Genomic DNA, 26,962 nt, shown 5'->3' on the forward strand with positions numbered 1-26,962 from the left:
TTCAAACTACAGAACGGAAGACGGTCAAAAAGAGGAGACACAGGCCAAGACCGAGGAAGCATTCCAGGTTGAAGGAGGCCGATAAGCCATGACAAGTGATCCCAGAGGGTGTTCCTGGAGAGACTCTGTGTCATGCGGGAAAGTGTCCTGACTTCTGGGTGGTACTCACCGGCTGTTTAGGGGTGACAGGGAATTACATCATCTGTAGGTCGCAGAGAATCTGGGTGAGGGAGATGTGGGGATTTCTTGTATGGTTCTTGCCAATTTTCTATAGGTTTGAAATGCTACAATTTTAAAAAAGAAAGTGGGGGGTAGGAAGGAGCCGCGTGGGAGGGGTAGAAGAGGTTGTCAGAGAAGTGGACGCAGAGCTCTGCGTTACTCTGGGCTCTGGCTCTGGCGGGAGAGGATGGGCAGCCCGTTGGGGTTCCCGCGCGGGTAAGGATCAAAGCCAGAGTGACAGGCTGAGCACGCACGTCCCTCCTAATTTTACAGGCCCCGCGAGGGGTGACCTTTACCGGAGTTGAGAAGACCATTCTAGGCTGGAAGCCCCGGAGAGCAGCCGAAGCCCCGCGTGGGAACCAGCTGACAGGAGGGCAGGGCAGGGCCCCGCACATGGCACCGCAGCCTCCTTCTGACCCGGCTATCGCGTGGCTCCCTGGAGACCGCTTGGTGGGAAAGGTCTGCTAAAAATACATGACCCTGGATCTAACACATCGGAAGCCAGAAAGAACTGAAGCGACTGCTGTCACCCTGGCGGGAAATCACCCCTCGTCTCCTCTGCCATCCTGTCTCCGGTCCAGGGCCGGGGAAGGTAAAAGAAGCTCAGAAACTGAGAGGAAGGCGTACAGTCAGAGGGAAAGGCACAGGACCAGCTCTGCGCGTGCCCCTGCTCTGCTTTATTACAATCGAAGTTTACCTCCTTACCCAGGCAGCGCTTATGATGTAGAGGTTACTGGATATTCACAAGGAGAAAAACACTTGAATGCTTTCATTATCTTAAGAAAAAAAAAAAAAGAAAGAAAAAACCAGAAACCCACACCTCTTTGGGAGCTCCGCGAGGAGATGCCTCGACCCGGTCCCCTTCCCTCTCCTCTCCGTACACACCTGGGCAGCCTCCTGTGCTCAGCAGTCCAGCGGCCGCAGGGGCTGGAGGCCCTTGGGGACACTGAGGAAGGTGTGAGCTCAGGTTAATGAGACAACGGGACTAACGGGACTCTGAAATTCAGCTCAGCAGCTAAGAATATCTCCTATGCACTAGAAAGGGTATCCACGTCCGAGATCTCAGCATTCCTTTTACAGGATAAAAAGAACCAGCTCTTCAGAAGCAGGGCAGTGGGGTTTAGAGGCAAGAACGTCGGACACGGGACGAGGGCCTCTAAACTGTCCTCCTGAGGTCTAGACGTGTCACTTCACCTGCCAGGCCTCAGCCTGTGAATCTTCAAAATGACAGGCCTGCTTCTCTTAATTCCACAATTCCAGAATCAGTGTAGGCGCTCTCAGAAAACAACTAAGATAGGGGAGGGTGGGACGAATTGGGAGATGAGGTTTGACAGAAATACACTACCATGTGTAAAATAGATGGCTACTGGGAACCTGCTGTATAGCACAGGGAGCTCAGCTCGGTGCTCTGTGACGACCTAGAGGGGTGGGATGGGGGGTGGGAGGGAGGTCCAAGAGGGAGGGGATATAGGTATACATAGAGCTGATTCGCTTCACTGTACAGCAGAAACTAACACAACGTTGTAAAGCAATTTTACTCCAATAAAAAAAAAATACGTGTTTTTGCACATAGAGGTGCAGAAACACATATGACAAGACTCATGCCAAACTGTTCACAGTGATCTGGGGGGAGGGGGAGTAGAAGGGGAGACTTACAGAAGACTGACTTTCTGTATTTCTGTAAAGTGTGAAATTTTCAACAACTACCCTGCATTCGTTTCGTTGTTAAATGAAAAATCTCAAAACACACTCAGGGACATGGTTGTCACAAATGACAAAAACGGGCCTGGCACACACCGTGTGTTCCCTAAGAGTTGACGGAACTGAATTCACACACATGCAACCTGACACACACACACAGCTATCTTTCTTCTTAGCCTCCTGAGACTAAGAATGCCACATCTAGTCTTCACATTGTAAAGTCACAGCAATCAAACCATAAAGTGGACTTTGGAGGGTGTGCTTTCCTTGGAGTACGTTCCAGATCCTTCCTGACGATGCTATCACCCTTTTTAGTCCCTCGGATCCCAGAGATGTCCCCGTTGTTGCTACAAGTGGACATCTTTATATACGTGAAGCAGTCAGTTAACTCTCCCTTCACCAAGAGGGGAGGGAAATGAAAATAAAACCAGTCAGCCTGCCCGTGGGGTTCGGTGCACAGAGGCCAGGCTGGGGGTTGGGGGACCCCGGCTCCAGCTCAGGAAGACTCTTTGCCTCTTCACCGACCTCACTTATCGAGCACCTGCTCTAACCACTCCACAGGGGTGATGTGAGCCTTCAAAGCGGCCGTGCCTGGAAGGGCTTGGGAAAGCAGAAACACCAGAGAACTGAAATCTGTGATTCTTAGAACACCGTGGGTCACTCTGATTCATGTCAAGCAATCAACTTCCTTTCAAACTATAAATTAGCCGCTGTAATTAGCAAGATGAACACCAAATAGCTCATTTCTGCCGCGATGCAGAAGTAATTCACCTATTTAAAATAATTCAGGGGAAGGAGGTTTTCAGGTTCTGTCTTTTTCACTAGTACCTTTTCTAGCAGGAACCGGAGCTCCAGAAGAGTCCCTGGAACCAGGCGCTGGGGCGACTAGTGTTCCCCTTGTACACCTGTACACCCCGGACCACCACTCTCCCACATGGGGGCTGCAATCACACACCCTTCCCCCTCCTTCTTCACTATTCCAGAGCTGCAACAAACAGCACATTTCCAGAAGGCTTAATGTTACCATGTGATCGTATGGAGAGGCTTTCTGTGTGAGTTGGGGGGTGCAGGTAGAATTAGGGAACAATGTAGTTGAACATGATCTCTACGCCTGTCAGCAGTTCCTAAGCAAAAGATGATGCCAGAGGGGACTTCCCCGGTGGTCCAGTGGTTAAGACTCCGCACTTCCACTGCGGGGGGCCTGGGAACGAAGATCCCGCATGCTGAGCAGTGCGGCCGGAAAAAAAAAAAAAAGATGATGCCAGAGGAGAGTAACAGGCTGCATATTGGCCCTGATCCAGATGTACCCTCCTTAGCCTGATCACCCCATCCTCCCCTCTTACATTTCATGTACCCCAAGCTCACCCACCTCCCTGCTGCCTGTGCCCTGCGCCACCCCTGCCTCTGCAGAGTCTGCTCCTTCCCGCTGCAGTTCCCCGTTCCCAATTTCCCTGGCAAACTCCCACTCTTCCTTCCAGGGCTTTCTCTGACTCACTCCAGCCACCACCCCCAGACTAGAAGCGATGGGGGAGCGCTCACTTTTGAGTGGCGAGCACGTGGCTTAGTAGAGCAGCTCAAGAAATGTGTTGAGTGAATGAATAAGTGAGTGAGAACAGCCTCTGTGCTCATTCTGGATGGCGCTGGATTTGTAACCTTCTATTTACAAGCTGGACTTCTTTACTGGCCTCCAAGTTCTTTGAGAGCAGGGCATGGATGAACTTAGTGTTTACCAAGGTCCTGGGGGTGTTCTAAGTGCTCAATACATGTTTGTAGAACTAGGGTATAGAGAACGGGTAAGCAACAAGGTCCTGCTGTGGAGCACAGGGAACTATATTCAATATCCTGTGATGAACCAGAATGGAAACGAATCTGAAAAAGAATATATATATGTGTATAACTAAGTCACTTGGCTGGACAGCAGAAATTAACACAACATTGTAAATCAACTATACTTCAATAAAATAAAATGCATTTTAAAAAAGGAAAAAAGTGAATTAAAAGAAAAATGTAAACATATATGTTTGTTGAGTACATGAATGAGCAGAGAAACTTCAGGGGGTCTTTGCCAGCCCACCTCTCCAAATCCAAAGTTATAAAGCTCAGAAGATATTCAGAAGTAACCTCTAGACCTCAGCTTTCCGAGCTATAAAGTGACACAGAGTTGAATGCCAAGATCTCCTCTAAGTTCTAAGACTATAATTTGGAAAGGTAGCAATTATCACAAATCCTGATCAAAACACTTGGCATTTGGCTGCTGTAGAAAAGATTATTCTGTAGCTCTTGTTCAGGTGCTCCATTTATTTGAAATGCTGAAAACCCTTCACCTTCAAGATAAACAAGTACCCAGCAGTGCTGGGTGCATGTGGAAGGCACATGTGGAAATTTAGGGAACATCAATGGAACTAGCATGGTTTCACACGCTCTCCTGGGCTGTGTCGGGAATTGTTTATGTTTTTGTGATGGCTCAGATGGTCGAGCTTCTGGATACGGCAGCAAACACTGCCACATATTTGATGAGTGTGGCTGGTGCCAGAACTACCATCATGCAGGAGAGTCATTATCCTAAGAGGGACTATTTCACGCTGCTCTTAAAAGTGGCACTGCTTACGACGACATGGATGGACCTAGACATGATCATACTAAGTGAAGTAAGCCAGACAGAGAAAGGCAAATACCATATGATATCACTTATATGTGGAATCTAAAAAAAAGATACAAATGAACTCACTTACAAAACAGAAATAGACTCACAGACATAGAAAACAAACTTATGGTTACCAAAGCAGAAGGCAAACTTATGGTTACCAAAGCAGAAGGGAGGGATAAATTAGGAGTTGGGGATTAAAATATACACACTACTGTATACAAAAGAGACAACCACCAAGGACCTACTGTATAGCACAGGGGACTATACTCAATATCTTATAATAAACTATCATGGAAGAGAGTGTAAAAAAAGAATATATATATATGTATAACTAAATCACTTTGCTGTACACCTGAAACAAACACAACATTGTAAATCAACTATATTTCAATAAAAATTTAAAAATAAATAAATAAAATTTAAAAACTCAAAAAGAAAAAGTGGCAGTGCTTAGATGGAGTTCCTACATGGGCTAAGCGTCAAATAAATAAGGTTTCATCATTAGTGGTTACAGCAGACTAGAGAGCTACCTACTGATTTTATGAGCACCTACTATGTGCAAGGCAGAATCCTGACAAGAAGGGCTGAATAAAGCAAAGTCCTCTCCCTTCGAGGTGCCTCCACTGTAGCAGGGAAGACAGAGAGTAATGAGGAGAGACACAGACGCATAGCAAGTCAGGCAGCAGTAAGTACCACGGAGAAGAATAAGACAGGCTAAGGGGATGGAGGTTGCCTGGGATGCTCCCGAAAACCCTTCTTCTAACTCTCTGCCTTATGCCAGCGCTGCAGACGACAAGGCCTCTGCTGTTGGAGTGAAATTTCCTTTATTCTCATCAGGAGGGGCAATGAGCCAGGGCTTGTGAGCGTCATAAGAACAGAGCAGAAACCTGAAACAGTGAGGCTTTTCGCCCCTGGAGTTAGAGCTGGCCGTTCCCAGTGGAGCCCCACGTAGACCCGGCAATTCTAGGAATTCGGGAGAACAGAGGCTCTTGACTTGCTGTCCTCTCGTTCTCTTTTTATTGGGCTGACTGCTAAGCACGTAAGGTCGATTAGTGCATCCCAGAAAGTATGTTTTTTTCTTGCTATGGCCTCCATAATAAACTATTTTAATTTGATATAAGTAATCTAGCAATAATTCTGGAAATTGGACACATGAGGCTGCTGTTAGTATGTGTCTAATTATGGAGCCATTTATTCAAGCCAGTATCGACCATATGACACGTCGTGTGCCGGGTGCTGAGGGGCAGAGCCAGTCATGGGCTTCGCCACCAGGTCGCTTAGCATCTACTAGGACAGATAAGACGACTTTGCTATGCTCTACGGTCGGGCACGGCTGAGCTGTGAGAGGATCGGGGTGACGACAGCGGACATTGCTTCAGGCCCTGGGGACAACTGTGTCTTCGCAATGGCTTTTGAGCTGAGACGCGACCCAACCAGCCCACTGCCGTGTGCGAGAACGACACGGTCCCGGGCTGAGTCAGGGCCCCTGGCCCACAGGTGCCCTGTGCCATGTGTGCTGAGACCACCACAGCCAGGGCGACAACCCTGCGAGCCTGGGGGCGCTAGTCCCTGGGCTTCGCTCCCGACCTTCTCCCCCCTTATTCAGAGCCCCTCGGGATTCTGCCTGGTCCCCTGCCTCAGCTTCCCCCCACCCCAGTCTCCCCGCTTCTGTCCCTGTGCCCCAAGTCGATTCTCCACACGGCAGCCAGGGTGATCTCTTAAATACCTAAGTTAGATGGAGCACCTTCCAAAGGCGTCCCATCACCCTTGAAGCAAAATCCAGATCCTCACTGTGGCCTGAAAGCCCTTCAAGATTCCACCCCAGCAATTTCTCCCACCTCCCCGTCTACCATGCCTCCCTTCCATCCTTCCACTGCAGCCACGCTGTTCTTGCTCTTCCGCAAACAAACCAAGCTCACCCCTGCCCCAGGACCTTAGCACATGCCCTCCTCCAGGAACGCTCACCTCCAGAAACCACCTGGTTCTCCCTTACTTCTTTTTAAATCATCCCCTTAGAGAGGCCTGCCTTAACTACCCTCTAGATTAGGCCGCTTTCCCTCCCTCCTTCATGGGATGTCTCATTAGCTGATGTTATATATTTGTTCATTTTCTTGCTAACTGTCTGTCTTCTTCACCAGCTATAAATGTCACGAGAGCACAGACTTTGTCTCTTTCGTCTATCTTGCTCAGTGCCTAATACCTGGCACAAACAAGGTGTTTAATATATACGTGTGAAATGACCCCCACGAAGACACTGGGGGATTAGATTCAACACACCTCTCGGCCCTGTTCTCACCAGCCAATGCCAGCGTTCCACTTCCTTGAGTGCTGAATGGCTTCCAAATATCTATCTTTGGGTTGGACCTCTTATCTGAGTTCCAGGCTCAAATATCCAATTGCTTACTGTATATTTCACTGGATTCCTCAAAGACGCCCTAAGAGGATGCCCGCCCAGCCCTGCTCTCTCCTTCTCACCCCGTTTCCACACTCCGAGGCTGCTCCCGGTTCTTCTGTCCGTGAGCGGTGCCACCCTCCACAGCCCGCACAGGCCAGACATCTGAGGGTCCCTGCTGAAGTCTCCTTCCCCTGTCCCACCCCCATCCAACTCATCCATCCCCATGGCCACGACCCTGATCCAGGCCTCCGACGTGTCTCTCCTGGACTACTGCTGTCATCTTATAACCCAGGGGTCCCCCACCCCCCGGGCGCAGACCACTACTGGTCCACGGCCTGTTAGGAACTGGGCTGCCCAGCCGCTCCCCACCCCCATTACCGCCTGAACCGCCATCCGTGGAAAAACTGTCTTCCACGAAACCGGTCCCTGGTGCCAAAAAGGTTGGGGACTGCTGTTATAACTGGCTTCCCTGTCTCCGCCTGTGGGCCCTTCCACCTGTCGTGTTCACAGTGGGCACCTGTGCCTGAATCTGTGGTCGCTCCCCTCGGCTCTTAGGATAAAGATCAGAATCCTTAACCGGGTCTACAAGCCGGGTGGATGCTCTACCAGGACAGGCGGATGCAGCTGTGCAGGTGGTCAGAGGCTGAAATCCCTCCATCCTTCTCGGTCAGTCCCTCTACTCCTGCCGTTCTGGTCCCTCCCCAAGACCCTTCTCCTCACTCGACAACGTGCGGCGCAGCAGGAAACGCTGGCGCACACGTGCCCACACTCGTGATGCACACACACGGCTCTGGCCCTGGGGCACGCTGACCCAGTTGTTGGCTGCTGTGACCTTTGCCCCTGCCTCTCGGGTCCAGCACAGCCCTGAGGTCACCTCTCCGGCCTCATCTGGTCCCTGTTCTCTCCGCCTGCAGCCGTTCTGGCCGCCACTAAGCTCTCCAGGCTTTTCTCTGCCTCTGGAATGTTCTTCCCTCCCCTCCCTCATTAACCCCATCTCACCCCTCAGCTCAATATCTCTTCCTCTAGGAGTCTTCTCTGACCTCCAGCCCTATCCTACGTCTTTCTTACACATTCTCCTAACACCCTCTGCCTTTCCTCATGGCTCCTAACGTAGTTTGGTCTGCAGATCCATTTGCGTGATTATTTGACTTAACAGCTCTCACAGCCAGTAGACTATAGTTCAGAGACGATGAGGATGACGGCTTTTTTCTTTTTTTAACCACTAAATTCCTAAAGTCCAGCTCTACACGTGAGGAGGTATCCAGGAAGACACTGGCTACCGGATCTGAAGCTTGAAAAATGCTTGGATAAGTGAAAGACGTGGGTATTCATGGAAAGATACTGGCGTAGGCACATGCAGACATGTGTCCTTGCGTGTGGACTTGTTCTTTTCTATAACTATAATCATGGGGATCAAAATCAGTAGACATAATCTATGCAACAAGAAAGCTGCCCTGAATATTCAGATGTCTCTTAAATAAGCCTCTTCTCACACTACTTAGCGTAATTATTTCTGAGTATGGCAAACAACTCCCATTCTTTCCACGAAACATACTCTTTGAAAGCGTGTTGCTTATATGAGGATCAGCATTTGCCGTATTACTGCTATCATGGTCCACTGGCTCCAAAGATTCGAGCAAAAGCAAATTCTCGAGCCGTGACCCCAGGACAAGAGCCTGTTTTTATCTTCTCAAAACAGTGAATGCGCGCTTTAAAGAGAAGAAGCTCTCATCCCATAAGGAGGACGGGTCTGCGCGCGTCACAGGGCAAGGGCGTTGCCCGGATGGTGCGCTGAGGTTAACCCGAGGTTCGAGTTCTAGCCCCGCTGCGCCCCACCGTTCAGTCCTCTCCCCCCTTCCCCGCCCCGCCCAACACGCTCCACTCAGAGCAAAAGCCAACTCGCCCGCTAACACCAGAAGGAGGCTCCAGCCACGCTGGCACTCCTGGGCGGGTCTGCAGCTTTGCCCCTGCGGCAGCACAAGACAAAGAGCACCAGCGCCCAGATCTGGGGGAGGGGGTGAAGGAGCCGCGGGGCTAGACCAGCAGGAGGGGCTGTGCACCTTGGGGAGCCCTCCTTTCACACACCCGCCCTCCACATTATTTCCTCGCCTGCAGCAGTTAGCAGTTTCCTCTGGCGCTAAGCCCATGGGAAAGCGTGTCCCTAAAGAGCAAATATTGCCTCATGCTCGTGGAGCCTGAGATGAACCGAGGAGGTGCCTTAGAGGAGCGACAGCAGAGGGACAGGCCATTCACACGCCGGGGCCTCACCAGCAGGAGCCCGATCCGGACCGAGCCCCTCCCGGTGTCATCAGAATCTTCCAATTTCACACGGAAAATCAGCTCTGGCTCAGGGCTTAGGGACATGCAGTTGCCCCCATTTCTGCTAAGTGGCTCCTTTGAGAGCTGGCGTCTTAACCCTTGGAAGGCCTCTGAGGGGCTGGTGCGTCTCAGGCGGGCGCACTGCGGACACTCAGCTGGGTTTCTGGGCCTGAACAAAGGAAGCCAGAACTCGCATCGCTGCCGCCCAGGAATGCATCCGCGGGTGTCCCCACGGGGCTGGGGGGTGGTTGGCGACACCACGACAGCTCACGCAGCCCCTCTCCTGAGCGCTCTGATCCCAGGGCTCTCCCTTGGCCCCCAGACTTTGCTCCTACTGTGTCCTTCCCCATGAAAGAAGTGGGTCCAGAGTGTCAATCTCTCCAAAGGCGACCTTTAGGGCTGTACATTTACTGAGAATCCCCTCGAATGTCCTCAGGCCTGTGGACACGCGCAGGCTGGGATATCTGGGTGGAGGGATGACAGAAGGGGGGCTTGCTTCTCCCCATCTAGTTTGCACCCCCAAGTCCGTCCACACGCCTGTCTCCCCTCTGAAGTTCACAGCCATGGCTGCTGCTTCATATCACACACCTACTTGTTTCCCATCACACCCCCCCCCCCGCCCCATCCTCTCTGATCTTCCAGCTGTGGATTTAGACCACAGAAGACCAGTTGGATCCAAAAGGGGTCTTGGCACAGGGTACTGTCCATCTTAAGTAGGATGAGGGCCGGAGGCACGCCGCCAGTGGAAAAATTAAGCTGCATTCCTGGTATTTCCCCTGCTGGCTTGTAAAAGTCATCCAGTCCAGCACTACACGGATGGACCCTGAGGACACCGTGCTCCGTGAAATAAGCCAGTCAAAGACATACACTGCATGAGTCCACTGATATGCATGAGGTACCTGGAGCAGTCAGATTCCTAGAGGCAGACAGGAGGTTGGCGGTCGCCAGGGGCTGGAGAGGAGGGAAGGGCGAGTTGCTGTTTAATGGGTGCAGAGATTCAGTTTTACGAGAGGAAAAGAGCCCTGGGGATGACATCCATGGATGTACTTAAGGCCACTGAACTGTACACTTACAAACGTTTAAGATGGTCGATTCTATGTTATGTGCCTTTCACCACAATTAAAAACAATTTTTTTAATGGTTAAGATGATTTTTTAAAAAGTCACAATCGGTAACTTTCTTCTCAATCAGAAACGGAATCAGCTGTGTACCTGAACAACTGGCAGAAACAAACAAACACAACAGAAGTCATCCGATCCACGGCCCTGGACACACTCCTGTCCTCCTTCTTGGGAGTAAGATCCTCTCTATTCAGTCAGTGCCTAGATTTCTGGCCCCAAACCTGACTCTGTCTTCCAATCCATCCTGCACACTTTCAGTCCCCTCCCCCTCCCTAAACCAATCCCTGTCACTCAGCACCAGAAACATCCAGAGAAGCCCTTTCAGCCTCGCTAGTTCTCAGTCTCTGTCAACATACGACAGAGCAAGTCCTCAGCACTGTTTCCTTCTCAGCCCAGCAGCGCACCCACAAAGGCCGCTGGTGGACAAAGGAGATGAATGTCACCACTGACACAGCATCCTTCAAAGGCCCTTCCTCTAGCCCACTTTCAAAGGCCACAAATTCTAAGACCGCAGCAGGGACCAGCCGAGACTTCTAAGGGGAGAGGCCGCAGGGGATGGAGCCGGGTGCAGCCCACACTGTTCGGGCACCAGAGCTTCTCTATGGGACCCTGGGCCGCTGCAGGGCCACAAACACCAGGGTTAGGGCCTTCAGCGGGCGGGAGCCCTGAGGGATATTTGAGGCCACTGGGAAAAGGTGAATAGAGGCAGATTCAAGCCTTCAGGAAAGGGCACCAGGCAAGAGCCGCTCTTCAGAGACCACATGCCTGCCTGCACCCTGCATCTCACTTACCTGGTTACAGGTGTTAACGTCTACCCCGTTCCGCAGGTGGTCCAAAGCTTTGTCCAAGTTACCTGATCTTGCTGCCCTCAGGAAGCTGGTAGCAGCATCGGCCTGTGAGGAGAGACAGCGGCTGTGAGTGGGTCTGTGTGACGAAGATGTCACGATCCGTTCAAGCCCAGAGCTGTGCAAAAGGGCCAAGTTCACGGCGGCAGCCGGCACACCCTCCTGCCCAGGTGCCCACCATGGTCCCCAGGCGTGTACGGGCCTGGAGCCCCTGGACAGACCGCTCTCGGCCCACGTGCGGGGCGGCCTTCAGAGCCCAGCCTCCCTTCCTTTTGGTGTCTTTATGAGCAAGCGGTCTTGGCTAGGACCCGGGAGGGGCCGGCCTTCGAGAGGGTTCCCGTTCCACCAGTGACCGCTCAGCAGGCCTGGCGTCTCACTGCCTCCATGCTCCCACGGGCTCCGCCTTCCTACTGAGAAGCCCAAATCACACTGGCTGGCCCCACCCACTGAGTCACAGACGGAGGCACCACAGGAGCCAGACGCAAGCTCTTTGGTGCTCTTTTGTGGTTTTGTTTTTAAGTAAACAGCACGTAGCACTTACTCCGCGCCCAGAACCATTATCGGCACTTGACATATAACATGTATCCACACACACACACAGAGATGCATTTCGTCATTTCAAATATCCCCAAGAGGTAAATACTATTGCCGTCCCCATTTTACAGATGAGGGAACGGAGGCCCAGAGAGCCCAAGTGACTTGTGCAGGTTCACACAGCAGGGAAGAGGCACAGCAGGCAGTCTGGCTCTGCCACCTGACCTGGCAGGTGGCCCTCGCCAGTTTTCCTGAATGACAATAAAGCACTTGGGGTCTGTATGCTGAGGCTCAACCACCTACAGGCACATCCAGATCCTGCCCAGGACATTGGTTTGTATTAGAGATGAATGATGGCCAGAGAGTGAGAGCTGGGGGGACGGCAGACAACTGCAGGGGCTCCGAGTAGCTCCCCTGCGTCTAGGGGGGCCCTACAGTCTGCAGGTACCTCTGCTCCTGTGTTCTTATCTGTAAGCCAGGGAGGGAGGGGGGCAAGGCCTTTCCCACACCCTGGCTGTGAAGCTGAAAGGAAATATTACACATGATTATAATTATTACATCAGCACAAGCCCTGAGCACGGTGCTTGCACACGGTGTGCACTCTGGGTGAGTTTAACAGGTGAGAGCTGTCACGTGAAAAGCCACGTGTGAAGTGGGGGGAGGTTAGGGTTGGGGGGCTTATGATGTTCCTCCAGAAGATCCACCCAGGGGTGCTCTGTCTCCTTCCATGCTCCCCTCCTCCAAGAACATGCTGTAGCGGGCTGAACCGTGGCCCCCCAAGATACGCCTGCACCCTAACCCCTGGAGCCTCTGAATGTGACCTTACTTGCAAACAAAGTCTTTGCAGATTTAAGTATTATGGGGCTTGAGATGAGATTGTCCTAGATTACCTAGGTTGGCCCTAAATCCAGTGATAAGTGTCCTTATAAAAGACAGAACACACACACACACACACACACACACACACACACACACACACGAGATGTAGGCAGAGGTCGGAGTGACGCGGCCACAAGCCAAGGAAGCTGGCAACCAGCAGAAGCTAGAAGCGGTCAAGAACAGTCGCCCCTGGAGCCTCCAGAGGGAGCGAGGCCCTGCCAACACCCTGATTCAGACCTCTGGCCTCCAGACTGTGAGAGAAGATATTTCTCCTGCTTTAAGCCACCAAGTTTGTGGTACTTTGTTAGAGCAGTCACAGGGATGATGGTCCCTAAACATGGAAGATTCAAAATCTACAGCCAACAATCTCAGTGTCCTGCAATTAAACCAAAGCAGGGCTGCACACCTTCACCAATTAAACAGTTAATCCAGGGCAGGAAAGATTCTCCAGCCTTACAGATCTTCACACTGGAGGGCTGCCCCGTGCCCCCGTCCCTGCCACCTCAGGCCTCTAGAGCTGCTCTAGAACTCCTGGTCGACCCCTCGCTGACCTTCCTAAACTCCTGATGTCCTGCCAGCCCTCCCCGACTCCAGGCCCGCAAGGGTCCTGCTATAACCCAAGCTCAGACCCAAGCTCTGAGTCTGCTGGTTCACGACACACGTGGATCTCCATGCCGCCAGCAGGGCGGGAGGGCCCCTTCCTCCTCCCTCCTCCCTCCCTGTCCCCGCCACGGCATTCCCACGCTCTGTCTCCCACCAGGCCCACACCCTCACTATCCGGGGGTCCTGACGTCCTCTCACTTGTTATGCCCGATCTTGTCTTTCTTCCTAGTCCACTCAGCCCCTATGTCCTCTATGATGCTAACCTTGGATACTCAATACTTACCATCTTTAAATCTAGGAACAGGAGCCTGATTTTTTAAAAAAATACATTTTAAATACACCTTCCTCTAGTTCTTATATTTATACAAGGCTTGTCTCCCCCCACCAATTGTTGGCTTCTCAGGGCAGGGACCAAATCTTCTATCACTTTTGAATCCTTCAAAGCACGAAGCATCTGCTAGGCCAAGACCTCCCCTGGCCTAAAACACAGGGCACCTAACATCCCCAGGCTCCTTGCCAGGGCATCTGTAGAGAAGGAATTATTTCAGAAATGAGGATTAATCTGTTGGTTCCTCATGAGCTGGATTCCCAGAAAAATCAGGCTCAAGGTTCAGTCCCTCCGAAAATGTCTGTCTGTGCCTGCTGGTTCAGAAAACCTGTCTGGACTCAGCTGTTTGGAAAAAAATAGTACATTCTTTCCCCAAAATGAGAGTATTAGAGAGAGACACATCTCCCACTTGTCCAAACTATCTTCTGCAGCACAATCATAGGATTTGGGATGAAAACCTAAGCATGGTGGATACAAATAGATATAACACCAACTAATGACACTGTCACTATTCAAAGCATTGAATCTAGGAAGCAAAGGAGAATATTTATGACAGACAGACAAGCAGATAAACAGAGGGCTGGGGAAGCCCAATCTGGATGAGACTGAAGAAGGCTCAATAGTTTCTGCTGTGTGTCTAACTGAACCATGAAATTATAATACTAATGTCAATCAATTCTATCTTTCAATCCTGATCACAACCTGTGAGGCAGGTATAATTATTATGTCCATTTTAGAGGTGACAAAACTGAGGTTTGGGGAGGTTAATAACTTGCCCAAGTTCTGTGTTAGTTAACACTCAGGGATTCAGCCCAGGACTCCCTGAATCAAGCCAAAACCTTCCTACTGCCTTTGACCCTGAGGTGCATTCTCAGCGATTTCAAACCTGAGGGTGACCAGAAAGCCATGACAGGTGTAGGGGCTGGGAGGGCCCCCATGCCTTTCCCAATTAAACAGTGAATCTATGGCAGAGAAAGGGTTCCCGGCAGGTCCCGGCTCGGACCCTGACCTGCTGCGTTGAGGCCAAGACAGGCCTCTAGGAAGGAATCATCTAGCCCCAGTCCGTCCCTTCCCTGATGATAAAACTGATGGTAAAAATAAAGTGACCGGCTAAGGTCACCTAGATAGTTAGAGGTGAAGTTCAATTGCTAAGGCGTTTTCATTTTCTTTTTAGTCTTCTCTGGGCATAGAGTCGTCAGGACCCAGGTAGGATCCTCAGGGTATCTTACAGGTGGATTGTAGGTAATAATGGTGTCATTCCACTGTGTATCCCCCAGTTTAATTCTACAACTTATTTCCTGAGGTCCTGTTTCAAGTCCAGAATCCTGCCAGGGCAAAGAGAGAGAGTAAAAATTCTGAATATTGGTCTCTGCCCTGGTGATTTGAAAAACAAAGTGACAGAGTTAGAAAGTGATCCATTCCACAGGCACGCAGTGGGCACCTCCTAGGTGCCGGAGAATATTTCAGCTGCAGAGCAAATGGCGCTCTTTGGAATATGAGACCCACTCTTGCCATCTTGTTCTGCTGAACCTCTAACTCAATTTCCTGCAACTTAATGATCTGCCCTAGGTGCCATTTCCTGGCGCGTCTAGGAACAGTCTGTAACCCAGTAGGGCAGAAAGAGAGTCAAAAGAATCCAATATGCTCCATTTAGAATATCTACCTGAGTAAATACCAACCAGAAAAACAACAATAATGACAAAATACGAACCAGACTATCTCAGCGCTAGGATAAATTGGAGCAGAGCCCCTGGCCCTCCCTGAGTGCCCCGTCCCTGCAGGGCAGCCTCAGAGAGGCCTCCCTGTGTGGAGAGACCAGAGGAGCTAAAGAAGGCTGCTCGTTGCATCCAGAAAAATCAGTCCACGATGGCCCTAAACCCTGTACCACCACCGAGAGCTGTCACCCCTCTGAGCGCCCACACCAAGGCTGCCCACTTGCGCCTTCGCCCCTTCCTCATCTTGAGCTTTATTTTAACCTAATTTTACCCGTGAGAAAACTGCCAGCATTGAGGGGAGGGGGGGCACACACATCTCATTGCATACCCGGCCCACATCCCTGCAGATTAACCCATGTGATGTCCCCGAACTTCTTTTCACAATGAAACAAGTTACCTTCATAAAGCCCTTCCTATGTGTTAAGCCCTCTGCACCAACGACTTCATTGGTTCCTCTCAATAATCTCCAGAGGCAGGTACTTTCATTGTCTCCTCTTCACAGATGAGGCAAATGAGTCACAGAGACGTTAAGCATCTTGTCCAAGGTCACACAGCGCATCCTGGCTGGGCAGGAGTCAAGCAGTGCTTCCTCACTAGCCATGTTCTAGTGCCCAGAGATTCCACTCCAGTTCAGCTCAGGCTGGAGAGAGCCTTCCGCCTGCACTCAGAGGCTGTGCCCACTTCAGCCCTCGCTTCAGGAGGAAGGAAGCAGAGGGGAAAGGAAGGGAATGGAATTCCTCTTGGGACTCAAGTTCTCATCAGGGCTGCTCGTCAGAAAAGGGAGGTGAACCCTTGGTTACCTGAGACGCCCGACTATTATTAAACTTGCACTTCCTAAGTGGGGCAATACGAATATAGCAATAGATAAGTAGCAGAGGGGACTCCAGTGTCCGGGGAGGGAGAGCCGGAAGCAGGCAGCTAAATGTCAGCAAGCCTGCGCCCGGGGGCAGGGGAGGCTGCCGAAACACCGGAGCCAGGTGGAGTCTAGGTTTAGACCAGGTGGGAGAACCCAGGGCCTCCTCACGCCTTCTCTGGGGCTTGAGATGGCCTGAGTTTTCCCAGGACAAATCATGACTGACTTTTTCACGGTCTCCCAGTGCAAAATCTCATCTAAAAAGATGAATGGAAACTGAGCTCTCATTAATTTCTGTAAACAGTGATAAGACAGTATCTCCTTCCCAAAGGGTCTTGCTTGGGCAAAAGGCAGAGTCACTGTCACAACTCCCAGTAGAGGTTCTGGACCTTTCCCTGAGGGGCTGCAGCACATCCAGAAGACCAAGTACAGCAGGCGGTGTTCGGGCTGTATATGGGGGTTGCCCTTCACATCTGAGAGTCCCTTCATGCTCAGCGCCCGGGTGTTCCTTGGAGCCCAGGTCGGGCCTCCAAGAGAGAACAGGCAGCACCCACCTGCACACACCTGTGTGGCCCCTGCATTAGGCTACTGATGACAGAGAAGCAGAAGTGAACCCTGGGCCCCAGGGTGCGTTTTCATTAGGTTTCTTTCATTTTTCTTTCCAGAAAGTTGTGCTATTAAAGGTGTCACTGAGGAAACGAGGTGTGTAAGCCAGAGTCCCGGGTCCTCTTATGGCCTCTCCGCGCAAGTACAAGGCCTTGGGGAAAACCCCGTCCATCCCTGCGCTCGTCCAGCTTCATGCTGGGAGGCTGGGTGATGCAGGATGTGAGAAAAGCCACAGTGGACCCTGACGTTGGACAGACCTGGCGTGAAGCCCCGCTCCGCCACTTGATGCTGTGCCTCGCACAAGTTCCCAGACCTCAATTCCATTGCTAAAATGGGGACAGTGCACAGCTCGCCGGGGGGGCCCCGGCTCCCTCTCACCCCCATTCATTTCCCGCTGACTCTGGACCTCCGGGCGCGGGCGCTCGTGTTTCTAAGGTCTAGGGCTCAGGCGTGCCGCGGGCGCCCGAGGCGGCCCTTCTCCGGCCAAGGCCAAGGCCGGGGCATCCCCGCGGGTCCGAGTTGGTCCCCGCGAGGGGCGGCCGGTCGCCCCCCACCGCAGAGTCAGCCCGGCGGGACTGTCCTCCGGGCACCTCCGCGCGCCCGCCCGGCCGCCCGGCCACGGGTCCGGCCGCCTCCCGGCACCAGCCCCTCCGCGGCGGCGGCCTCCGGGCCAGAGGAATTTTCCTCTGGATCCCGCTAGAAGCCTCGGCGCCCGCGGACGTGAGGCAACAGAAGGGCGGCCGGCGCGCGTCCCCGCCCGCGCCCGCGCCGGGAAAGTTGGCGGCCGGCGAGCCCGCGGCGGGGGGCGCGGCGGCGGGGACCCCGCCCGGCGCGGGCCGGCCTGGCACTCACCGCGGCGTCTGGACCCGACCTGCGCGGTCGCGCTGCCATCGTCCGGCGCCCGCGCGGAAATCCGAGCCCGCGGCCGGCTCCCCTCCCCCGTTATCTGCTCGGCGGCGCGCGGAGCGCCAGCAAGTTAAGCGGCATCAGGCTAAAAATACAGGCGCCCGCCGCTCGCCTCGGCTCGGCTGGGCTCCGGCGCGCGGACCCCGGCGCCCGCCCGCCGCCAGCCGCTAATGGGGCCTCTTCATTTCCTCCCCATCCTCGCGTCTGACGCGAAAGGCAACGCGGAGCGATCTCCGGAGACGAGGCCCCTGCGGCCGAGCCCCGCGGCGCGGGCGCGTGGAGGGCCGCGTCCTGCGGCTGCAGGCGGGAGGCGCACACGTCCAGGCGAGGTGAGGAGCCCCACGCTGCATGGCGCTCCCGCCCTGCCTCTTGCCTCCCCGACCGCCCGAGTGAGTGGGCCCCGGGGCCGGCGGAGACGGCCAGGGCGAGCTCAGCAGAGGCTATTTATGCCCCATCACCGATCTGCATGTTTCCAGCTCTTGCAGCGTGTCCTGAGATGCCAGCTCATCAGCCTCTTCCAGCTGCTGCCGGGAGCCGCGCGGCGGAGTGAAGCTGAGACGCGGATCTGTTACTACGTCTCCCTCATCCCTCCAGTCTGACCGTGTTTTAGGGAATGTCACCCAAGGCCGGAGGAAGCTCCCAGATTCTGCTCCGGGACCATCCTCACCTTTTTGTGCGGTCATTTCGGGGACAGATGTCAAGAGCATGTAGTGGGGGGGGGGGGGTGACACCAGGGATTACGCTGAGTGATGAGCAATGGCCAGTAGAAGCAGTGACAGGGATTGTCACAGCCACTGGCGATACTGCTTGTCCCATCATTGATGTTCTGTATCATGAGCCCAGCTTCATGCTCTCTTCAAATAGCAGTCTAGACACGACACCAAATGCTCTTTTCCCACCCCTCCTGCCCCGAAGCATGGGGGGCACCGGACGCCTGTGTGTTTGGGAAGAATTAACCCACTGAGTACCTATTAGGTGAAGGACATATTGCGTTACCTCATTTAACCGTCGCAGGCGCCTCTTGAGGTAGAAGATGCTATTGTAGTTGTGTGGGTGGAGAAGCTGAGCCCAGGGAGGTTAAGGTCAGGACCAAGGTTACTACCAGTAAACAGAGGGTCCAGCTGACCCAAAGCCCTTCCATTAGCAACACTGGCAAGATCCCCAGCCCAAGTGTGCCCAGTGCCAGGAGGGGACAACGCGCGGGATACCCTGAGGTTAGAAAAAACTGAGTGTTTTCCACGGTAAGGTGCTCTTGTAAATTGGTGGAGCCACTGTGGAAAACAGTATGGAGGTTCCTCAGAAAACTAAAAATAGAACTACCATATGATCCAGCAATTTCACTCCTGGCTATTTATCCGAAGAAAACAAAAACACCAATTTGCATGCACCTCAGTATTCACTGCAGCTCTATTTACAATAGCCAGGACATGGAAGCAACCTAAGTGTCCATCAACAGACGAATGGATACAAAAGATGTGGTACATATATACAATGGAATATTACTCGGCCATGAAAAAGAATGAAATTTTGCCATTGGCAACAACATGGATGGACCTGGAGGGTATTATGCTTAGTGAAACTGAGTCAGACAGAGAAGGACAAACACTATGCTTTTTCACTTATATGTGGAAACGGAACCATAAAACAAATGAATATAACAAAACAGAAATAGATTTACAGATACAGAAAACTAGTGCTTACCAGTGGGGAGAGGGGTGAGGGAAGGGCAAGATAGGGGAAGGGAATTAAGAGGTACAAACTACTGGGTATAATATAAATAAGACATGAGGATGTAATGTACAGCACAGGGAATATAGCCAATATTTTATAATAACTTTAAATGGAGTATAATCTATAAAAATATTAAATCACTATGCTGTACACCTGAAACTAAAAACGAATATAATATTATAAACTACCTCTACTTCAAGTAAAAGAAAAAAAGTAAGGTGCTCTTCAAATCCATTCGACAATTAGGAGAACGTCCCAAATAAATGGAATAAACAAAGATCAAGAGAGAAGGACAGGATGTTGCCGAAAAAGAGTGATCTGAAGTGTATAATGCAACTAACCGCTCCCATGTGGATGAAAACACTGGAATTTGAAGACAGCGGCACCAGAATTTTCCAGGCCTGAGACCCTCAACACCATCAGAGGACAGGCAACCTCTGAAAGGTGGAAAATGCCACACCCCTGTACCAAAGGCAGATGTCTGGCTGGGGGAGTCACCACGGCCCCTTCTCCGAGCACAAAAATGCACACATTTTAAAGACACGGGTTACCCTACAGGTCTCTTGCTCTGTGCTTCTTAAAACTGCCTCTCAGATTTGCTAAAAGCCTCTACATAGAGAGCTTCAATTAATAAATTATGGTTACTGGAACAGCCCTGATCATAGCCCAGTGCAATATCTCAAGGGATTCCAAAGCACTGTTCCAACATTAATATTTAGAGAGAGAGAAATGCCCTACTCAAATGGCAGATGAACAATATGAACAATATAACAGTTTCAAAAGCACTAATTCAATTGACTCACACGATGAACTGAAAAACAGACCATTTTTAACAGCTGTATTGAAGTGTAACCGACACACTATAAACTGCATATTTAAAAGTACCATTTAGTAAGTTTTTATATATATATATAACCCTATAAAACCATCACTACAATCAAGACAATGTACCTCCAAAATCACCTCCAAAAGTTTCCTTCTTCCCCTTTGTAGCCCCTCCCGTTGGTCCCTACCCTTGCCAACACTTGGTATGGTTAGCCTTAATTTAGACATTCTAATAGATGTGTAGTAGTATTTCATTGTGGTTTTGATTTGCATTGCCTAATAACTAATGAGGCTAAACATCTTTTCAGGGGCCTACTTGCCATCCACATAGCTTCTTTGGTGATGTATCTTTTCAAATCTTTTGCCGATTTTTAAATTGGGTTGTTTGTTTTCTGATTACTGAATTTTGAGAGTTCTTTCTAGACAGCACATCTGTTTTAAAGGTGAGATGAACTGAGATCTTACACGTAAAGTGAAATGTTCAAAGTTAAATAGCAAAAATTCCCAACCCAATTCTGATACCCAGGTAGTATAACTCCTAAGCCCAGGGTTCTTTATACCATAATTGCTATGGGTTATATACAATCACAAAGAAAAAAGATGAACTAGTTATAGTGGACCAGAAGCTGAATACAACCCATGGTATTGTTGAGAGAATGGGAAAGGGACTGAGGTATTATCAGAGGACTTGAGTACTCAGGACTGCCAAAAATTCTGTTTGCTTTTTTTTTTTTTTGGCTGCGCTGGGTCTCGGTTGCTGCATGCAGGCTTTCTCTAGTTGCGGCGAGCGGGGGCTACTCTTCATTGCGGTGCACGGGCTTCTCATTGCAGTGGTTTCTCTTGTTGCGGAGCACGGGCTCTAGGCACGCGGGCTTCAGTAGTTGTGAAACGCGGTCTCAGTAGTTGCGACACGCGGGCTCAGTAGTTGCGGCTCGCAGGCTCTATAGTGCAGGCTCACTAGTTGTGGTGCAAGGGCTCAGTTGCTCCGCAAGGACGGCCAAGAATTCTTGACTTTGGTTGTGACCTCAGTAGGGTTGAGGTTTTGCAACTTAGATATGTAGAGTTGGACAAAGCCCAAGAGCAGAAGAAGGAAACAACTTCAGGCACGTTACCCAATAAGGCCTGAGGTTAACGGACCTGGGATGATCGACATTAAAGAAGAGAAAGCTCAAGGAGATAGCCCTTAAGGTGTAAACCCCTCCAGCACTAGACCTTGGATCTCAGATTGGGACTACTTCTACGGTACCCCTTTCCAGGTGCCATAACCACCATGATTCAATTCTAAGCTTCCTACAGGTAGAGGCAGCTTGGTTCACGTGTCCCGTATTCCCAGTCCCTCTCCTTCACTTTTCCCACCTGTTCCCCTATGTGACTAGCACAGACCTGGGCAGTGGTGCTGACTGCTGTATGAACATTTCCTCAGGTCATAAGGAAACTGTAAATCATGGGGTTAAATTGATGTGGAGAAGGTTTAGATCAGACAGAAAGAATTTTTCCAGTGGTAAGGGATGTGACTTAACAGAACTCATTATTCAGAAAGAGCTGAATCTTTGCTGGGGATCTTCGGGGTAGCAGAGAAACATAACTCATCCTTTGATATGGTGTAGAGAAGCGCAGGATAAACTAGATGACTTGGAAGGGTTTCTTTGGGACCTAGGGATTCAGAAAGATAAGCCCTTATTTTTTTTTTTACCATTAATTGACTGTCCCTCCTCAACCCTCCATCACTCCCATACCCTTCGACAACAAAGAATCATCCTGCTCCTTGCCTGTTTCCTAATTTTTTTCATACCTTAGGGCTGCGCTTTTATTACAGGTATTTAGTGTACCCGGGAGATTTGCCTGTGAGAATCACTGAAACCAAAGCAAACAACCAAGGCAAAGGACCAGAAAGGAATTGATGGGCTAAAGAAAAAGACGAGGGGAGCTTGGTAAGGACCTCTTGTTCTATCTTCCAGGTTCATGGCGTGTGCAGTTTTTTTCCAGTCGTGCTAAATATTTTACCAGCTGTCTCTGCAGTTCCTCACAGACAAGCGTAACGAGATGCTGGAGGCTTTGGCCGTGGAGTTCTGTCCTCCAGGCCACATCAGCTACGTCAGGAGGAGACAGTGTGGGGAGAAGAAAGGGATGCAGCATGCAGAACCGCTGGATAGAGTGGGAGACTGGCACGGCTCCGGGGCCCCCCTGCCACGAACTCCCCCATGAATCTTTAGTTCTTCCAGAAACTGGGAGGATGCTTCTTCTAGCTCAAAAGCCTGAAGCAAAGGATCCCAGGTGCGCGGGGCTCCCGGATGAACCCCAGGATGCTTTGGGGGAACAGAGCTTCAGGCGGCAGCCAGCCTGGACCCAGGCTGGCTCCTCTCTACAGGGACGTCAAAGCTGAGATTCAGGGCAGACCCGGGATTCCAGAGACGGGCCACCTGGCACCTCATGCCCCGAGCAGTGACCACTTCTCTCCCCCTGCAGGTCACTGGAGGGCAGAGGGCCTCCTGCTCCTCTCATTTTAATCCTCTGCAGTCAAGTCAGACTTGGTCCTCACTGAATTGCAACGTCATCATTTGCTTTTCCGGGCAGCCTTAAAATACTCAAAATTAGCAGGCCGCCGACAGTCGAGCTGTGTAACTTCTGATAAAGGGAAGTAACTTTTCTGAGCATGGGTTTCCTCATCAGTGACATAAAAATAACCTTCCCCTGTCCCCCACCCCTAGGTATTGTGAGAATTATGTAAAAATGCCCAGCACCACTGCAGGCACGTAGTAGGTCTTCAGTAAACGACAGGGATGCTCTTTTTTCCTCCGCCCCTCCCTTCCTTCACCAAAGCTTGGGTCAAAGGTCAACTCCCGCCTCCCGCTCCGAGGTAGGGGGTGTGACTGATTTTGCTTCTACGCTGGAAAATTAGGGCCCCGTCACCGCTTCTGCAAGGTCAGAACACCCACGGCGGGATACAGGCCCCCAGGCATCCCCAGCACGCTGCTGGAGCCACTGGACCTCTTGGGCTTTCTTTCACTGCATCATTTTCAATTTCCATTGTCTCTGCAGTGGAGAACCAATTCTCAGGGTGCGTGTACAGCTGAAGCCTTGCTCGCCAGCCCAGCCCGGGTCCACAGCTCCTCCCCTGCTGACAAGGCTCGCTTTGCCCCCCGCCATTCTTCTATCTGCGTCGCCCCGCACGCGCTCAGGGAGTTGCCCCGGCCCCCCGAGTCTCTCTGTACGAGGCCGATAAGGGCGCGCGCCAGGAGCCCCGCCCTTTACTGAGAAAGGCAGGCTGGCTATCACCACCTGGGTCAGCGGTCAACCACCCGGGGAGTCTGTGAACCACCTAGAGCGTCGCTGCCGGGGGTGGGGGTTGGGGGGAATGTCTTTCGTCGTGTGCGCACTATTGCACCCTCCTGCCCTAACCCCCTCCGCAGTTAATTAGGAAGGAACTGCACAGAATAGATGCTCCAGCTGGCGTGTTGAATGGACCAAGAAATCCAGTGTGACTCCTTCAGACCTTTGGTGGTGAGAGAGGAGAGAGAGGCAGGAAAGAGAGCCTGGCTTGTTTTTCCATTTAACTCTGTGTGGTGAGCTCCGCGCGGCCAATTCAGCTGGCTCAAGGATCCCGGGTGCGGCGCCTATTTAGGGAAGTGATCGGAGCCGGGTATCAGGTGCCACGGTGCTGGCACTGGGCTCTATCGTGTTCCTTTTAAGAGGGTTCGCAGGCCCGGAGTCTATTTTTAAACCTATGAGAAGGTGCTACATGGATTCCACGGAAGGCCAACGTTAAACCCGAGATCACACCGGGGAGGTGGGGAGAGTGCAGTTGAATCTAGGATTTTCTCTTCACGTACACACAGGGCTTCCCCTCAGCCCTGGGACCAGATACTGACGGTCCATCGAAAGGATCTCTTTAGTTGCAGGCCCCTCTTGGACATGACCTTGTGGAATTTGACTCCTGACCATGAACGCTTGAGCTACCCGCTGGGACTATGTTTCAGTATTGAGATTTTAAAAATATACCCGCCCCCCCCGCCCGCCCTGTGAAAAATCAACATGCCTTTTTATATGTCTGTCATCTCTCTTCTGATTTTCAAATCAGGAACAGAAACCCGCACATTCTGCCCACCCCCCAGCACTGCACGCCCACAGTCAAGTTTGCCAAGGAGAGGATGCAAGCAAAGCCTGACCTCTGCAGGGGTCTCTGTGCCCACACCCCGCCCTGGAAATCTCGTCCCTGTGCTGGAGAGAAGGGTGGGAAGAGGGCTCGAGGGGCGAGTCTGCAGGGCACGGGATTATTCTCCCAGTAGTGAGAAGCCAACAGGCACCAGACATCAGCTTCTCATCAAATAACCAGATGAAGAGAACACAATGTTTTATGTACAATAACAAGTTTCAGCTTCAGTATCCATTTCTCTTTTTGGATAAGAAATAGACCTGGAACTCCTAAAGAACGAACTGCCCTGAGACCAAGCAAGTGCTTCTGCTGAGCAGTTCTGGGACCACCCAGGACCACCAGACAGGGCAGTAAGGATGCGACGAGGCACCTTCTCCTGTGCATCTCAGACTCCCCATGCCCAGCACAGAAGCCACTCTCAATAAGCGTCTCAGCTGAATGGGAGCTTCAGCCAGGCCGGGTCAAAACGAGTGTTAGCACGATCCTGGCCACACACCAGAGGCTCAGTAAACGTTAGCCAAATTGGAATCTGAATTGATCGATTCCGATTTGTAACTGTCACATCAGTGAAAAAAAAAATCAGATGTCCAGGGCTGTTTGACAAACTGTTCATTTCCCCGTAAGCCATGATGGTCCCTGTGGATATAGCCTTGGAACCACTGTCGTTTCCTAGGTGGAGAGGTTATGATCCTAGGTGAACTGCGCCGCAGGCAAGGATCCCAGACCGCAGCCCGTACCTCCCAGCTCTTACCCCCAGTCTCCATCAGCACCAAATTGCCAGTCCAGGCCCCACAGAGCAGCTCCGTCTCCTCACTCCCAGGACAACGAGGCAGACAGGTCTGCAGAGGCTGGGAAAGTGGTGAGATTTCATGAGAGGCATCAGTATCCTGCCAAGAGCATCCCCCATCGTCAGGTGCACTGGTCCACATCGGACCATCATGCTTCGCTTTCCCCACAGTGTGAGGCTCTGGCTACGTTCAGAACTGACGCTTCAGAACATGTTGCCTGACTGCTGATTGCGGAGCCCAGACGCGGGGCGGTAATTACACACATTTTGGAAAACATGTGTGAGACGCTATGCGCCGCCGGGATGGTCCCGTTGACTGAACTGTGCCCACCCAGTGCTTCCACACCTCACGGAACCTGCCCCTGTAGCCTGCTGGCACGGGAAGAAGCATGTGATAACTGGAGAGAATGCACAACTACACTCACTTCTCACTTGCACGTGCTAAGATGGAAACCCCTTTTTTTCTTTCAAATTGCCCAGTGGGCTGGCGTATCGGCAATGAAACCCATGGTTCCAGAGTTTCTGAAGGATACTCAAGTGTCAGTTCAGACAGCCCTGCATGGCCACCCAGTAGATCCTTTGTTTGAACAGTTCTCCCTAAAGGGACAGAGCCAGGATGGGTGGTGGCCCATCGCCAGCCACCTGGAGACTTTCCTGAAGAATTCCAGAAGGGCCCCAAGTTTGTCCAGCCTGTGTAGCAAGGCTTTTCCAGATTGACAGAGGTGGCCTTGGGACATCCACTAGGAACTGGGGCCTGGGAAGATGATGCTGGGTGACCCCTTCCATGCCCTGTGTGACCTATAATACTTTACTGTAGTGACAATGCAATACAGATGAAAGGGCAGGAGAAGGAAACGATTTGAAAATAATAATAGCTGAAATTTGCAAGCCAGGCGCCATTCGAAGCAATTTAGATGTCTTAACACCTTTAGTCCTCCGCAACCACCCTATGAGGTAGCTTACTGTCCCCACTTTACAGAAGACAAAGTGAAGGCACAAAGACATTAAATAATTTACCCAAAGTCACCAAAGAGTAATAGGATGCTTGGGGTGGTGTGTGGAGCAGAGTGAAGGTAGTTGCTCTGGCTTTTGCTTGATTACATGAGCCTAAGGTATTTTTAGGGTATGTGAGAAACGTGAATTTCAATATTCTCCAGAAAGAATTGCTCAGCCTTGGAAATTTGAGTGCAACTAGGGCCTCTCTATTAATTTGGCCATTCTCTCTAGTCAGAAAAGACCCCAGCCACTGCTCCAAGGCATGTTCAATGCAGAAATGTTAGACCACTGTTTCTATGAACCCAGGCCTTAAAGGGTTATTTGTTTTGTTTTGTTTTTAACTGAAATATAGTTGATTTACTGTATTATATTAGTTTCAGGTGTATAATGTAGTGATTCAATATTTTTATAGATTATACTCCATTGAGAGTTATTATGACATTTAGCTATATTTCCCTGTGCTGTACAATATATCCTTGTATTTATTTTATACATAGTAGTTTGTGTCTCTTAATCCCCTACCCCTCCTGGTAACCACTAGTTTGTTCTCTGTATCTGTGTCTGTTTCTCTTTTGTTATATTAAAGGTTTAATTAGAGATGATTGAAACTGTCCTTCCCAGAGGGTTGGGAAAATGGAGAGTCTTGAAACTGTAAGGTTGACCTTAATCTCAGGCTACCCCAGTTGAGTTCTCTAGAATCATAACCGTGACTTCAGTACCAACCCCTTCTGAACCAGGCGAGGAAATGTCCAAGAAGCAGGTGCTAAGCCTGCCCAGCTGCCCTGGGTGCTCAACCCCA

At 51.2% G+C, this 26,962-nt stretch overlaps 1 protein-coding gene and 1 long non-coding RNA gene across 9 annotated transcripts in view; one reads left to right on the plus strand and one right to left on the minus strand.

Annotated features, from left to right (window-relative positions):
• ANK1 (ankyrin 1) overlaps positions 1–26,962 on the minus strand; it is a 208,795-nt gene that overhangs the window by 79,783 nt on the left and 102,050 nt on the right. For all 7 annotated transcript variants that reach the window (XR_005018152.1, XM_036838539.1, XM_036838538.1 and 4 more), the window contains exon 2: positions 11,194–11,295. Coding sequence is in view for 6 of the 7 variants with exons in the window: in XM_036838539.1 (XP_036694434.1) it covers positions 11,194–11,295 (102 nt within the window). In the remaining variant the exon portion in view is untranslated. The remainder of the gene's footprint in view (positions 1–11,193; positions 11,296–26,962) is intronic.
• LOC118887779 lies at positions 17,903–22,993 on the plus strand. 2 transcript variants are annotated; one of them, XR_005018154.1, is made up of 3 exons: positions 17,903–18,000; positions 22,044–22,158; positions 22,247–22,945. It is a non-coding gene; the product is annotated as an uncharacterized LOC118887779 (long non-coding RNA). The 2 variants fall into 2 exon arrangements; XR_005018153.1 differs by lacking the exon at positions 17,903–18,000 and adding an exon at positions 18,152–18,344 and having other exon boundaries at positions 22,247–22,993.

This window comes from Balaenoptera musculus, chromosome 21 (genome assembly GCF_009873245.2).
Source record: "Balaenoptera musculus isolate JJ_BM4_2016_0621 chromosome 21, mBalMus1.pri.v3, whole genome shotgun sequence".
Classification (NCBI taxonomy): domain Eukaryota; kingdom Metazoa; phylum Chordata; class Mammalia; order Artiodactyla; family Balaenopteridae; genus Balaenoptera; species Balaenoptera musculus.